The following is a 16,764-nucleotide window of genomic DNA, read 5'->3' as shown; positions in this document are numbered from 1 at the left end:
TGGAGGGCATGTGCATTATATATAGTACATTGATTTCAATATAAAAAAACAAAATACTTGAGAGTCTTCAGTAGTTGATACCTTTTTTAAAGGCTAACTAATAATGATGGTAGATTACAACGTTTCAAAGCTCTCGGCTTCTTCTTCAGGTATATCCTTCAGGTATATTCAGGATATACCTGAAGAAGAAGCCGAGAGCTTCGAAACGTTGTAATTAGAGATGAGCGAACAGTGTTCTATCGAACACATGTTCGATCGGATATCAGGCTGTTCGATGTGTTCGATTCGAATCAAACATCACGTGGCAAACTCCAAAAAAATTAGATTCCCCTCCCACCTTCCCTGGCGCTTTTTTTGCACCAATAACAGCGCAGGGGAGGTGGGACAGGAACTACGACACCGGAGGCATCGAAAAAAATCGGAAAAAGTCATTGGCTGCCGAAATCAGGTGACCTCCATTTTAGACGAATAGTGGATTTCAGATCCGGGTCATATGAGAATGTGAACTTTGTGACTAAGAGACAGGGATAGCTGTACAGGCAGGGATAGCTAGGGATAACCTTTATTTAGGTAGGAATGTTATTAAAAATAACTTTTTGGGGCTCTATCGGGTGTGTAATTGTGATTTTTGTGACATAAACTTTTTCCCATAGGAATGCATTGGCCAGCGCTGATTGGCCAGAGTACGGAATTCGACCATTCAGCGCTGGCTCTGCTGGAGGAGGCGGAGTCTAAGATCGCTCCACACCAGTCTCCATTCAGGTCCGACCTTAGACTCCGCCTCCTCTGTCAGAGCCAGCGCTGATTGGCCGAAGGCTGGCCAATGCATTCCTATTGGTAGCAGTGCTGAGCCAGTTCTGCTCAACTACACCGTGTGCCGGTCAGCCCATCTGATATAGCAGAGCTGAGTGTGCACACTGGGCTCTGCTACATCAGATGTAGCAGAGCTGAGGGTGTACTAGAACCCTTATGCACACTCGGCTCTGCTACATCAGATGTAGCAGAGCCGAGTGTGCACACTCGGCTCTGCTATATCAGATGAGCTGACCGGCACACGGTGTAGTTGAGCAGAACTGGCTCAGCACTGCTACCAATAGGAATGCATTGGCCAGCCTTCGGCCAATCAGCGCTGGCTCTGCCGGAGGAGGCGGAGTCTAAGGTCGGATCTGAATGGAGACTGGTGTGGAGCGATCTTAGACTCCGCCTCCTCCAGCAGAGCCAGCGCTGAATGGTCGAATTCCGTACTCTGGCCAATCAGCGCTGGCCAATGCATTCCTATGGGGAAAAGTTAGCTTGCGAAAATCGCAAGCTGACAGGGATTTCCATGAAATAAAGTGACTTTTATGCCCCCAGACATGCTTCCCCTGCTGTCCCAGTGTCATTCCAGGGTGTTGGTATCATTTCCTGGGGTGTCATAGTGGACTTGGTGACCCTCCAGACACGGATTTGGGTTTCCCCCTTAACGAGTATATGTTCCCCATAGACTATAATGGGGTTCGAAACACGTTCGAACAGTGAGCGGCTGTTCGAATCGAATTTCGAACCTCAAACATTTTAGTGTTCGCTCATCTCTAGTTGTAATCTACCATCATTATTAGTTAGCCATTAATAAAAGGTATCAACTACTGAAGACTCTCAAGTTTTTTTTTTTTTATATTTCCTACCCACTAGCTAACACGGTACAGAAACAAACATTTTCCTTGATTTCAATAGGAACTGTGTATTGCCTAATCATGGGAATCCCACAGGGAATTTAATCACTTGCCACTGAATTTTCCCAAAGATAACGTCAGATCATTGGGGGCACCACCGGCAGGATACCTTGGGAGTAGCCATTTATCAGGGGTAACTTCCTAGAAAAAATCATTGTCTGGCACTGATAGACATTTTAAGGTCTAGCGTTATACAATTCTTCCTGTCAGTACACAACCTATGAAATATGTTCATGCTAGCAAATGTGATTCCCTGTTACATTCTAGTGGTCTTCATTTATGTGTAACAGGGACCGTGCATCAACTGGAAACCTATAATACAATAACAAAGCCTATGAGTCTTTTACACCATAGCACATAACATTTTTATTGCTTTTGCAGGTATTTCTTTCGAGACTTGAACGTAGAAAAATTAAATCTTGAAGTTAATTTTCTTTTGAATCCTCTTTTTCCATCAGTATTCTCACTTATGACCTTGAGTGGCAGTGATATAAGTGGCAATTGGTCAAAAACTCCATGACACAAGTCTACTATTAACATATCATTTTGTCACATTTTGCATAGCCTGGTCTCTTGGGGAAGGACAACCAGATGATGCGGACAAGAGGGATAATTCTCAGCGATCAACTTTATTTATTGAGAAGCCAAATAGTGGAACCGTAAGTGTGGGTAAGTTGTTATTTCATGTCTTAGTGTTTTAGATTAATTTTACGTATAAGGCACATTAAGATTTCAGACTTAAATGTTCATTTCTTAGCACTAGTTTATTTTAGGCCCAAATCTTTGTAAAATATAAATTAATAATACCATATAGAGGTCAGTTTTTCACCATGTTTCTTGATGCAGAGCTCCCATTACCTATCAAAAGAGCAAAGTATTACAGATATACTCAGTTCCAATTAAATATAATAATAGATATTCATGCAAGTATTTCTCAATGCAGGTACTCTGGAACAATTGCAAAGCAGAAACCATATGCAGATTAGAGGTTACATAAGGCTCGGGGATCTGAAGATTAAGGGTTGGTTCACACTAGCGTATGTACTCCATCCGGGGAGAGTCCGCATGGGTTCGTGGCATTATAGTCTATGGGGTCCATGCGCTTTGACAGCACAGCGCTTGCAATTGTGATTGTATTCCGTCCGGAGGGTCTCCATGCGGACTCTCCCCGGATAGAATACCTATGCTAGTGTGAACCAACCCTAAGACAGAGATAGGTGGAGGGGTCAGGTTGTGACGTGCTTTATATGCTAGAGAGAAAAGCAAACATAAGCAACAAATGTTCATAAACAATTGCATGTCATACATTTTATAAAGGTGGTGATATAAAATTTGTTGCAAAAGTGGAGGCCAAGGATCTTCTGCGTAGACCAGTTGTAAAATGGTTGAAAGGCAAATGGATGGATTTAGCAAGTAAAGCTGGAAAGCATCTACAGCTGAAGGACACCTTTGATCGTGTTAACAAGGTATGGCTTTCTTCGGTATATTTATCTCCAGTAACAAAGAGGCCAATTTTGCCATTCCATGTCAGACAATGATGTTTTATATGAATAAGATTTTATAAAGATTTTAAAAGAGGATTTTGTTAGTTAATCTCTTGTTAGTCTTACTTTATTCTTCAAATCTGCTGGAAAATATCAACATATTTCAAGGACATAAATTTACAATTGCTATATTTTTAAAAATACCCTTAAATGGCTTTTTAAAAATGAAATATGTTTGTTATTGATATTAAAAATTGTGCAGCCTTTATTTCTAAAAATCCTACACATGGCCATGCCTGTATATGAACATTGTGACCCTAGCACTTAGAGGGCTCCACTTCTCTATCCATCTGCAAAGTGTGGAGCACAACTCTAACTAATAAAAGTGGCCATGTGACGGTCGCCAAACTGCTGTATCGAGTATCGAGAGTGTAGGAAGCCATTTATTACTGACAGTATTTATATGCAACTGTGGTCAGCTGAAGGTCATATAAAATAATCGTACACCACCAAAATCAGGTCTGGAGTTGGTAAAGGTGGTTAGAGGTCCTCTTTAAGTGAGCCCTAAAATGCTGCAGTTCCCCCCCATTTTTGAATGCTACATATTAGACCTATATGATAAAATTCTAGCTCTAAAATGTTTGAATCTCAATATCTAAGATTAAAAAACATCACAGAACACTATGAATACCATGCAGTATTTTTCAATGTATATTTAAATATTGATTAAGGAAAGATACATCCCCCAGCACAATGCACAGGTTAAAAAAAAAGATGAGAAAACAGGTGGGAATCTGTCTTTCTACTTTATTGACAGCGCATATGTTCATAGAAATCACAGGTCATTACGAAGGTTCCTCTAAAGGTATTCCAGTTATTCTAAGGTCCACCTGTCAGTCTATTTCTATATTATTAAAGATAAAGAGTGATTGCTTAGGAAAATCATTCGCATTCATTCATGCCTTCCTATAATCTCATATCATGACACAATAAACTTGTTCTTTCCAGACATATACATTTGAAATGCAAATCATAAAAGCGAAAGAGAACTATGCTGGAAACTATAGATGTGAAGTGACTTATAAAGATAAATTTGACAGTTGTTCATTCGACCTTGAAGTTATTGGTAAGTACGAGCATGACTATAGTGTGTACCTAAGACTCATAAGAGTTCATATGAAGATAAAAACAAAGCAACATATACACATCTACAGCAGAAAAGGTTACAACTGTATACAATTTTATACTTATGAAGGATCTGTGTAGCTTTTTCAATCAAAGACGTATACAGTTAGTATCTATTTTATATATGGTCTGAGTTTTTATGAAAAAGCAACATTTGTCTGTCTTTGTATATATCATTTTCTGCAGTATGGAAAAAATCTGATTTTCAAATCCACAATATGTCGAAGATGAATTGTCACTAATTTGATACATATTACTTTGATATCTGCATATCTGCAGCAAAGTCCATAGATATGGAGAATTGTAGTATCAAAATGCAATTAAAAACAAAACAAAACTATGCTTATCTTCCCAATCTACTGCCACTAACGTTAAACTGGTCCCCTGCTGGTCTCTGTAGTATTGAAGTGTGGTATGGACATGTGACCATTGTAGTCAATCATTGGCTACCACTACATGTATTAACATGTCATTGGTCGAGGCCACGTTACAGACAATGGTAGGGGATTAGGCTAATGTGTCCAAGGGAGAAGGGATGATTGGGGGGTGAGTATACATTTTTTTCAATTTAGTCAATCTGCGGCATCAAATCCTCAAGCCAATGTGCACTAAAATCAACACAATTTGGTGCAGATTTAACACTTTGGAATTGCTTGCACCATACTCCAGATTTGCTCTGGAACTTTACTGCAATAAATCCAGTACGCATGAACCTATCCAAATAGCTTGATTTTTTAGAATTTAATGACTGCATTAAACAGCTGTTCTTTGATGTTTATTTGTGTACAGCTTTTACGTGCTACATAACATGCTATTTTTTCTACTTAGCTTCTTCTGATTCATCTCAAGCTCTAGACATCCGATCGGCTTTCAAAAGAAGGTAAAATATTGCGCTTGTCTTTTAAATGCAAAATGCCATATAAAAGAATATTAGAATATTTTGGGAATGAGAACCTCAGGTTCCTGGGCAGGACAGAAAACTTTAGATCTCATTTTTAATTTAATAATTAATATGGGTGAATCCATCAGAAACACGTCTACATAAAATACAACTCTCACCCACCTTCCGAACTTCAGCGTGAATTGTGCAAAATCAATTTTCATGGGTTCTACCACATTACCCATTAGATATGCCTTGAATTGGGCAATTACATTTCATTTCACTTTCCAAGAGATGAAACAAGAGTAGAATTAGTAGAAAAATGTATTTTCAAATTTTGCCTGCTTTTCCCCAGATGAAGTCCTGATTTGGTATCAAATGGAAAACTCTGCAGTATGTCCTTTACGATATTCTTTAATAGCACGTTGCACCAACAATGAAAAACTCCTGTTCTCCTCAAAGCGTTGTTCAGGTTTTTCATTTTTGGGTGACTTTCCTCACTTCAGTTTGTGCTTGTAACACAAATTGGAAAGAAGCTTTCCTACATACAAAGATCTTGTGATGGTATCTTGAATGGCCACAATATAGAAGAGCTTATTTATGTAGAGCCAAGAGAAAACATGTTTTCTTTGGAGCCAGATATTAGATTTTATCCATTTCTTATCTAGAATCTAATATCTGACTGTTTGCTATTGGCTAAAACATGAGTTCTGCTTGCACTATTTCCTTAATAAGCCATATTGTGCTTACTTTTTATAAGCAACAGAGATGTTCCTCTCTTATCTCAATGTTTCTCTCGACATCTCTGTGTGGTCATATGTTCTTGATGCGTGTTGTGAATGTCCCTTTATTGACCTCTTTATATTAATAACAGTGGTGAAGGACAAGAAGATGCAGGAGAACTTGACTTTAGTGGTCTCCTGAAACGTAGGTGAGGAATGAAGTGATGCAGTGCACCGCAACATCTGTTACCACCTATTACATCACAGGTTTTCACTCCTCAGATCTCCCTTTCCTTATTCCCCTGCTAACTGGATACAATAATATAGCATATTTAGTTCACTATATGCTACTTACACACATCTAAAATGCATGAAGTTGCATATCTAATTTTCTGATTCCACTATTATATATGTGTGTGCCTAGTATTTACTAAGAATCTCTGTGTCAGGCTGTAGTGACACCAGCAGTAACACCATATAATACTTTACTACTAGTAAGTAGCATAACTGATGCACTAGTAATAGCTGAAGGTTCAGCCTCTGATTCTATGGGGTCTATGGGGCCTGAGTTGACCTCTCTATGCATTTAGTTTCATACTGAGGCATCTTATGAGAGTCATACATATTATATCAGGTGCAGTATTATAAATTTTTCCCTCGAAGCAAGGGTTCTAGGGGAGAATATCTCTATATGCTACAGTATGCTTTATGGAGGCACCATGCAGCAACAGATTTGTTGAATTCTTAAGGCTTCACAATATGAGTCTATAGCAATGCAAAAGCTCATGCACAGAGAAAGAAAGTCCCTGCAAATTTTCATGAGCCCGTACATTTACAGATTCACACAGACAATTATTCATAGAGACATCCAGTTCCAGTATATCAAAATTCTTAATATACATTAAATGATTATTTTTAGGTTCAGCTTAGGTGACCATTTATTTCAGATTTCCTTTTCATCTTTTATGCTACTTTATACTACTAACAGACAAAAAATGTGGAATTTCCTGATAAAGGTTTATTTATTCACATGATGTAAAAATCTATTGGTCAGTAATGCAGAGCCAATAAGATGACTTATAGCCAGAAATGTTGCTATCAATACATTAGTTGTTATGTTCTGCATCATGTTATTAAATGACCGATTTTTTTTTTAATTTTTCCAGTATTAAAAAACTGGAATAATGGTTGTATCCAAGACGTTTTATGGGCTCAGTCTTTGGATCACAGACTAATATATACTATGAAACTTTTACCCATATAAAGGAACAACCAAGGTAAAATCTGATACACTGTGTTATGTCTATTGAAGTTGCTCAGGGGCGGTGAATGACTAAGGTATTTAAAGAACATCAAAGATACATAGTCATACAGCACTCCTTCAGACTGTGCACTAGGTATAACACACTATATTGGTTTTTGCTACAGTGTTCCTTTAACTAGACTATCTGTTCAATGAAATGACTGAACATGACTGCATTCCAGATCAGATTGCCTTATTACCTAAACAACAATATTCCTACATATTCATTGCATAAGGCGATTGTGATCAAATGGAATGCATTACCATGTCTCTCAGATCTGAACAATATTCCTATCACATTGACAACAAATGGAAATTCTTGTCAATACATAGAGGTTGAAATAACTATTTGAATATGTACGGCTACTCTTCATTTCTTTCAATTGAGTTACCACAAAATATATACAGGATTTCATATCCCTCCTATTGTCTTAGTAAGCTCCTCTGCAATACAGGGCCAAGATTGTAAAAACCATAGTTATGATACTTTACGGCACCCCTGTGCATTTAAAAACTATGATATGCCTCTCAACATGTTGCATGTATTTTTTATTCCTGATATTAGAGAGGTTAAACCCGAGGAAGGTCCAGAGATTGATGTGTGGGAGATTCTGAAAAATGCAAGTCCCAATGAGTATGAGAAGATTGCATTTCAGTATGGCATCACTGACCTAAGGGGCATGCTAAAAAGACTGAAACGTATGCGCAGGGAAGAGAAGAAGAGTGCCGGTAATAAGGATTGAGTAAAAATTAAAGTAATAGTTATATACAATATGTAGCTGCCTGTGACTAATGTGATACACACTACTATATAGTGAGGTGATAGTTATGTGACAGACAATGTGGTACACACTAATAAATATTTTTGTAAAATGTGTAGCTGCCTGTGAACAATGTTGTACACACAAATAAATAGTAATGTGATAGTTGAAGAGTTCCTTTCACCACCTCCAACAAGTCCAGTTTTTTACACCATATAATAGCTGCTGTACTACAGATTCTGGCACAGTTAAAAATGTTTCTCTAGTCCGCGCCATTCCCGAGCAATCAGTGCTGTTAGTTTTGGTGCCTGATATGCTATTTAAGGTCTGTATTGTCAGGAGGACGGTGTCAGACAGGAGCAGACAAGGGGTGTGATTCTGAGCTCTGACACTGGCTGCCTCTTATTGGAGCTCTGTATCACACCCCCTGCCTGACACTGCCCTTACGACATTACAGAGCTTAAATTGCACATCAGGCACCAAAACTAACTATGCTTGTTGCTCATGAACTGTGGGACCTAATAAAAAAAATTCCAACTGGGCTGGAATCAGTAGAGCCGCAGCTAATAACAGATGGTAAGAGCTTGAATTGGTGGACATGGTGAAAGGTCCTCTTTAAGACATCTAGTTGCCTGTGAACAGTTTGGTACAGACTTATAAATAGTGATGCAATAGTTATGTAAAACATCTAGCTGCCTGTGAACAATGTGGTACACAATAATAACTAGTAATGTGATAGTTAAGTAAGACATCTAGTTGCCTGCGAACAATTTGGTACTCACTTATAGATAGTGATGTGATAGTTATATAAGACATCTAGCTGCCTGTGAACAATGTGGTACGCACTACCAAGGAATACTTGTAATTGGCTTTTATGATTGCCAAGTCTGTCGCTCTGTATTTATTATATGGTATAATAGAGTATCAGTATACTGAGAAAAGACTGCATTCTGTTTTTTATCTATTTTGCGTCTTCAGCATTTTCCAAAAAATTAGACCCTGCTTATCAGATTGACAAAGGAGGTCGAGTAAGATTTGTTGTTGAACTTGCTGATCCAACAGTGGAACTCAAGTGGTATAAAAATGGCCAGGAAATCCGTCCAAGTACCAAGTAAGTTGAGAGTCCTCTTGCTTTCAATAATCTTAAAGAGTAACCATCTTTTCCACTTTTATAATGTATGTGGGAAGTGATTGTAAATATCTTTTTAACATAATTTATTATGAAAATTTGCCAACTTTTATTTAAAAAAAAAAAACCCAGTCCCTGTTTTTCCATAGCAATGCTCTAACACTCTTCAGTGTGTTGCTTTTCAACCTGCCTCTGGCCTTTACCTGCATACATGTATATAACTATATAGGACACGGTACTGTAAGTGTAATACTTCTTACTAACGCTCTGACTTTTGTAATGAATATCATCCACGCTCTCCTGTATCTTCCCAATGCACTCACAAAATAACTAGCTGTCGGGACATGTCTGGGAGATAAAGGAGAGTCAAGCTGTCACAATGTCACAGTGTAGAAGACGAGAACAAATATTAGATTTACAGGATAGATTGTTCTGTATAGTTATATGTATGTAGGTAGCCAGTAGCAGGGGGAGAGGAGGAAGGGTAAGAAGCCTGGCTGTGGATGTAACAGTAAGGGGGTGTTCATACTACCGTTACTAATGTCCATTGCTGTCTTCTGTCATAGAATGACAGCAATGGACATTAAACTGTCACCGATTCTGTGTCCGTTCCCATAGACACTAAGGTAAACCACATGACAAATGCTAGCAAAGCATAAATCAGCATAACTTGTGATTTATAGCTCAGATATTTGTATTTATGTGTGAAGTGAACAATATATAATTGTATATACATGGTCATAAGGTGTTTATTTCAAACAGGTACATATTTGAGCACAAGGGAAATCAGAGGATATTATTTATTAATAACTGCACATTGGCTGATGATGCTGCTTATCAAGTGTGTGCCGGAGATGAAAAATGCTCTACAGAGCTGTTTGTCAGAGGTAAATGCTGACCGATTGTTTTACTAGTGGGATTTATAGCTCATGGGTCCATATTAATGAAGACTGGCATATTGAAGAAAGTGCATATCTTTTCATAAATGCTATGGCTTCTCCGCCAGGCCATGAACTTATGCAGAAATCTATGCCAGCATGCAGCGTGTGTATGTTTCAGTGATCATTTGCCCCATTAAATGTATAGCAACTCCTATGCACTTCTTTATTTGCACCAGATATGTGACATAAATTAATAATAAATCTCCCCAAATGATCTTCATCAAAGAGTGTTGGCGACAAAAAGTTGGCTATACTTTTTTTTTCTTTTCTTTTTCATTTTATTCATTGAAAATTCATTGTAGTTTAGAAAATGGAAGCTGAATTCCAATTAGTAACTGGTAGTAAATAGTAATTGGTAGTAACGCAGTTGGAACCCTCAATGCTATTCTAGTGGTCTAGACCTCATCAAGTTCATGTCTAAAGACAAAAAATCTAAAAAAAAAATTTGGTTCTAAATTAAAATGCTGTTTTTTCTGTCAGAGCCACCAGTACTGGTTACAAAAGAACTGGAAAATATTAGCACATACTGTGGAGAAAGAGTGGAAATGGAATGTGAAGTATCTGACGAAGAAGCAAATGTAAAATGGTAAATTATTTAGATGAAATATACAGCAATCTTATAGAAATAAGGTATTTACTATTATTGTTACTAATGGATATTTATGATCATTTTGGTGTGTATAACTATAACCGGGTTCTGTACAATTGTGTGACGGGGAAAGAATTGTAGTTGAGTCATTTTTTTTAGTGCTAGTTATTGTGATACAGTATTCACTGTATTTGTGATTATTATGACAATGTTAATGAAGTGTGAATTTGTCTTTAGTACATAACACCTTCTCAACACCCACCATACATATATGGCAGATGGCAGGTCTTTATGAATAATCAAAGAAAACATTATTCAAAAAACAAACAGGAACAGAGGGCTGCACAGCAAAAAAAACTAAAGGAAGCATAACATTAGCAAGTCCAAGCAGAGTATATAACAATGAATCAGATAATGAGGTGAACTTTAGCTCTAAGGCCCGGTTCACATCTGGGTTCTTGGGCTTGGGAACCCCCGAACGGAAACCTAATCCACATAAAAAAGCAGTTACCTTGGGAAACCCCCAAACCCCATAGACTATATTGGGGTTCATGTGGTTTCCAGTCTGTTTCCATAGTGCAAGCACTGGTGTGAACCCAGTGAAAGGCATGAAAGTAGGATGCTGCTGGAAGCAAATATACGAAAATTATAGCAACAAGGAGAACAAAACTTGATGGAGAGGAAAGGAGAGAAAAGGGTAAAAGAAAAGAACGAGAGAAAAAAGGGGTCGGGGTAGGTATTAGTCAAACCATGCTCAATGCAGGGGAGAGCGGAACGGAATGTGTCTGACTCCTGACACTGCAGCTATGTAGGCCATGTGCACAAAGTTGTCCTGAAGACCCCGACGTTGGGTCTTTACACATGGTGCTGGCTTAGGAGCTGAGCCCATGCCATAGCTCCCAGATGCCTGCTGTTTTACACAGTAGAAATATGCTGGCAGGGCTTAATAGGAAAATAGAGACTTTAGCATAGACTGTAATATGATAGCATTTCAGTCTGTGGTAAAAGTGATCTAATAATCCCATGTTCAAACACCCTGATGGTGTTTGAAATAAAATAAATTTTAAAAAGTTGTGTTTTTTCCCAATTTTGTGTCTGTTGATGGAAGGAGATAATAATATAAGTCACATAACATTTCCCTTTATGTTTTGCACATGTGTTGGAAAGCTCCAGGCATATAAATGAAATGTATACATAGGCCCACTTTTAGCTTAGGTATGAGCTTTCCAATACAGTGAGCCACCACAAAAGAAAAAAAGTGTACAACATGGTATATATTTTTCTCACGTGGTCTATAGGCGACATATACCACTGTAGATGTAAAGAGTGAAGGGAAAACAGTATTGCATATGAACAGAGCATTCTTGAGATTTGTTTTTAGCTTGACAACTATATATGGAGGAACATTACAAAACAAAATGAAGACATAAATGACAAGAAATATTGCTACATACTCAAGCAGACCTCTTCTCTCATACTACTGCTGGTGTAGCCAGCAGTAATGCAGTCATCCTGTATACACATGTCTTTGCATCCACCACTTATCATTGATGCTACCAACAAGTCTAGGTCTCAAGCTGTTGGCAGGGTGCAGGCCGGCACGTATGGCTAAGTGATGCAAGGATTATTTCTACTTTTCAGGTTTAAAAATGGTGTGGAGATTACAAATGAGCCCAGGTCAAGATACAGGCTAAAAGTGGATGGAAAAAAGCACACACTAATAATAGACGAGGCAGACAGAGGAGATTCCGCCACCTATTCTGTGATGACCACAGGAGGTCAATCAGCCGCACAACTACAAGTGGACTGTAAGGGATTTTCTTATATGTCTCATATGTCTGATTTACAACATTATATCTCATATGTAACATTTATGCCCTGTTACACTGTTTATATTACTGTTTTGTGTCACATTCCTTATACGTAACCAGTTACATGGATAGTAATTACATTTGATAGTATTAAAATGAAACCTAATATTCAGTTATAGCTCAGAAATTGTCTCTGTTTCTTGTTAAAGTGCGACCACTGAAGATATTACAGCCCCTCACTGATATGACTGTGAATCTTGGCAAGGAAATCAATCTGAAGTGTGAAATCTCTGAGAATGTGCCTGGAAGATGGTACAGAAATGGACAGCTCATCCATGGCAGTGACCGTGTGAAAATATTCCACAAGGGAAGGTGAGACCAGCCTAAAAGTGCTGAATATTTCATCATTGTTCAAACGAGAAAGTTCCAAGAAAATGTTGATAAATACTGTGTGACTCTCTACCCCATTGGGTTTGTTTATTTCATTTACATAGGAATCACAGACTAGTTATACAAAATTGTCTAGTGGAAGATGACGGTGACTACGCCTTTGTTCCAGATCTTTATTTAATCAATATTCCAGCCAATGTCCATGTCATTGGTAAGGAAATATTATTACCTATCATACTTTACGTGAAACTGAATACTTTAAGTCACTTAATTTTTTAAAGATTTTGAAATGAAAACATGAGATTAAATTTCCTAATTTCCTAATTTCATTCCAGATCCTCCAAAAATCCATTTTGATACTCTAAATTACCCCGATAACACTGTGGTGGTTGTAGCAGGCACAAAGTTGAGACTTGAGGTGCCTGTTACTGGTGAACCGGCCCCCAAAATTATTTGGAGCAGAGGAGATAAGGTAAACTGTGTTTCTGTTACCATGTAGTAGTTATATTGCCTAGGTGAGGGCTCAACCACTGCAAACATATTGGATCCATATAGCCTTAATGGTAATGGGCAAGTATACAACACAAGAGTATCACTGCTCGACCAAAGTCATTAGACTTAAATTCAAAACAGGATTAAGAGTTATATTTTATATTGACGCTGGAATTTTTTAATATATTTTTTTAATCACCAAGTATCCCTGATATCCACAGGGAAATGTATAAACAAAATATAAAAAATATTGCCTAGAAAAAACAAGAGTCATACTAAACTGAATGGGTCTGGCCTTGTCAGATCACAGATATTACACAGCTTCAGGCTTGGGACTCTGGCTGGGAATCCCTGGTTCTGTTGACCCTTCTTAATCCTTGTTTTTATTGATCCCCTATCTTAGACTCTTGTTTCTTGGCATTTAGGAGAGATTCTATATTTATTTTATGTATTTTTAGATTTATTACATTTTATTCTGAATTATTTTTAGATTTTGATTGTTGATAATAAACCTAGGAGTAGATATTGAGAGGAGGCTGAATCATGAATATTCTTTCTAAACATGTAGTAGTTGTACAGAGTCTTTACTACACTCAGCATGAAAGCATTTTCCATTTGCAGTATTGCATATATTTTCTATACAAACTCCTTACCTGTCATTATATCGTTTCAGTGGATCACGGATCTGAGCGGTCGTATCAGAGCAGAATCATACCCTGATCATGGGCTATTGGTCATTGACTCAGCTGAGAAAGATGATTCTGGAACATACAGAATAATGGTAAAAAATGAGGCCGGTGAAGCTGTAGCCCACATCAAAATTAAAGTTGTTGGTAAGTCATTCATGTAATATGTATATGGATACCTTATGTACACTCACTGACCAAAAAAAAAAAAGCACACACACCTAGATTGCTGCATGTCTCAGGCAGATACATAAATGTATCCAGGTAGAATCTGCTTAGACCCTGAGTTTTGCCACAAGAGGGCGTAAAAGTGCTACAAAAAGGCTCTCGTAGACTACTTTGGGGTACTGTTAGTGAGAGATCGTTCACTGCTAGACATACCACTATGATGCATTCCAACACAGTTTGCCCAATTTATAGACTTTGAGAGGAGGACTGCACGCTATCTAGGTCTTTCCAACATAGCTTTTAGGAGGTGTTGGGAGCATTGGTTACCTGAAGATGACATCTTCAATACACATCCATCTCTGCCATTTCCTGGTGATTGGCAGAAGAAAATTTGGTGTCACAGCACCCATTATGGGCAAATGTGCTCCAGGAAACCATACAGAACCCGTATGTCTCCATACCCAACTATATCTCATCTTGTATCCAGGCTAAAAGACACAGCATGGTGCTAGAGCTTCCTTTCCATTGTAGTTTTTCCCCAATAAACCTATCCTTGTAATTACATCATTACATTCCCACATATGAAGTTTTATTCAATTCCAACATCTTCTTTTTAGAACTTTATTTTTTTGTCATTGAGTATATATGCTCACTTTGTAGACTATTGGACCATACCACTTGCACATTTTTGTTTACCAACACATAGAGAAAATTCCTTTTCTCTGATATGGAAAGTCTCTGTCTTCTTTTACAACTTACATTTTTGAATAGTACAATACTATATCTGTTTTGAAAAGCATAAATGGCAAGTATGTACGACAAGTATTGCACTTTAAATGCACCCAGCAGCAGATGTCTTTAAACTGTTTCCAGCTCTACATAAATTGTATGGCTTATATAATATCTCTATTATTTTTTTAAGACATCCCTGATGCTCCATTAGCTCCGGAGGTAACAGAGGTCGGGGAGGATTGGTGTACTATGAAATGGGAGCCACCATTATATGATGGAGGATGTCCAATTCTGGGTGAATAAAACGTTTCTCATTTCTAATTTTTAATTTGTATATTATTTTGGAATATTTTCAATGAGTTGGTTGAAACAAGATTAATCACAATTATTTTATAGGATACTTTATTGAAAGAAAGAAGAAGCAAAGCTCTAGGTGGATGAGGCTAAATTTTGAACTATGCAAAGAAACAAACTTTGAACCCAAGAAAATGATTGAAGGTGTTGCCTATGAAGTCCGAGTCTTTGCAGTCAACTCAATCGGAACTTCTAAACCAAGCATGCCCTCCAAGCCCTTTGTCCCACTGGGTAGGTGTCTGGATTAAAGAAACATTTTACACTTAGCAATATTCTAATGCTAATAGACTGATAGGACTGGCGTATACTCTGCAAGTTTGTGGACATTATTGAGCTTTCTTCCAAAAATAGTAACAAAGTTACATATTAATATGTAGATTTACCTTTGGAATCACTGTATGAGTGGAAGTGATAAGATAATAGAGGAGGACAGCGGCTGACGAGAGGCTGCTGAAGGAGACAGATATTAGTGAAAAGTGAACAGTTTAAGGTGAAAAGCAGTATGATAAATGCAGACAGAAGCATTTTATTTCAAGGAATTTTCACAGCAAATGATATTGCTCTCATTCACTTGTATAGGAGCTGAGATACAGTGACTCAATGTATCCATTACATGGAGAATGGGGGTATCTGCTTCTGGCTCTGTAGGATTGGTCAGCAATATCATATGTCTTGAAAAGTAGTTTAATAAGATAAATACAAAGTTTATTATATTCACTTCTACTATTCTTTTGTGAAAATTGTTTTAAAGAGGACCTTTCACCTACTGGGACACATGCGGTTTTATACAACGCTAGAAAGCCAACAGTGCAACAATTGGCCAACAGTGGCAACAATTCAACGCACTTTCACGTTCTGTGCCCCCGGTGAAGAGCTATCGGTGCTGGTACCGTAGCTCTTCACTGTCAGAAGGGCATTTCTGACAGTCACTGGGTGTTCTCATAGAAAATGGACAAAAGAGTCAATTTATTAGGCAGACATAAGAGTCATTGACAATTCTAGTGTGCAAGCATATGTTTCTTATTACATAACACTATTGATTTCCTTTTTTCTAGCTGTCACAAGTGCTCCAACTATGTTAACATTAGATGGAGTAACTGACAACACAGTAACAATGAAATGGCGTCCCCCAGATCATATTGGTGCAGCAGGTTTGGATGGCTATATCATTGAGTACTGCTTTGAAGGTGGTGAGTATACAACACTTGCATTTTTTTATCTACATACCTTACAATCCAAAAAAAACAATGAATTACAAATTTCAAAATGCTATCCCCAGTAATAAATACCCCAGAATGCATACTGTTCTTTGTGACAAAAAGACTAACACCACTTTAACTTTTAGAATTGCCCAACAATGTCTTGGTCTTAATGCAAATATTAACAGGAATGTTTTTGCACTGATAATTTTATATTGTTGCATTA

The 16,764-nt window shown here is 37.7% G+C and overlaps 1 protein-coding gene across 14 annotated transcripts in view; it reads left to right on the top strand.

The window, feature by feature from the left end:
- MYBPC1 (myosin binding protein C1) overlaps positions 1-16,764 on the top strand; it is an 82,113-nt gene that overhangs the window by 38,569 nt on the left and 26,780 nt on the right. For 12 of the 14 annotated variants that reach the window (XM_075274609.1, XM_075274608.1, XM_075274605.1 and 9 more), the window contains 17 exons: positions 2,277-2,381; positions 3,030-3,178; positions 4,205-4,322; positions 5,210-5,261; positions 6,136-6,192; positions 7,852-8,015; positions 9,026-9,158; positions 9,939-10,063; positions 10,598-10,703; positions 12,348-12,514; positions 12,727-12,889; positions 13,012-13,118; positions 13,243-13,379; positions 14,073-14,232; positions 15,176-15,280; positions 15,382-15,570; positions 16,395-16,529. In XM_075274609.1, the coding sequence (XP_075130710.1) occupies positions 2,277-2,381; positions 3,030-3,178; positions 4,205-4,322; positions 5,210-5,261; positions 6,136-6,192; positions 7,852-8,015; positions 9,026-9,158; positions 9,939-10,063; positions 10,598-10,703; positions 12,348-12,514; positions 12,727-12,889; positions 13,012-13,118; positions 13,243-13,379; positions 14,073-14,232; positions 15,176-15,280; positions 15,382-15,570; positions 16,395-16,529 (2,172 nt within the window). The remainder of the gene's footprint in view (positions 1-2,276; positions 2,382-3,029; positions 3,179-4,204; positions 4,323-5,209; positions 5,262-6,135; positions 6,193-7,851; positions 8,016-9,025; positions 9,159-9,938; positions 10,064-10,597; positions 10,704-12,347; positions 12,515-12,726; positions 12,890-13,011; positions 13,119-13,242; positions 13,380-14,072; positions 14,233-15,175; positions 15,281-15,381; positions 15,571-16,394; positions 16,530-16,764) is intronic. The other 2 variants (XM_075274612.1, XM_075274602.1) reach the window with 1 other exon arrangement.

Source organism: Leptodactylus fuscus, chromosome 5 (assembly GCF_031893055.1).
Source record: "Leptodactylus fuscus isolate aLepFus1 chromosome 5, aLepFus1.hap2, whole genome shotgun sequence".
NCBI lineage: Eukaryota > Metazoa > Chordata > Amphibia > Anura > Leptodactylidae > Leptodactylus > Leptodactylus fuscus.
Note: the sequence above shows the minus strand (reverse complement) of the source record. Positions and strands in the feature narration are given on the sequence as shown.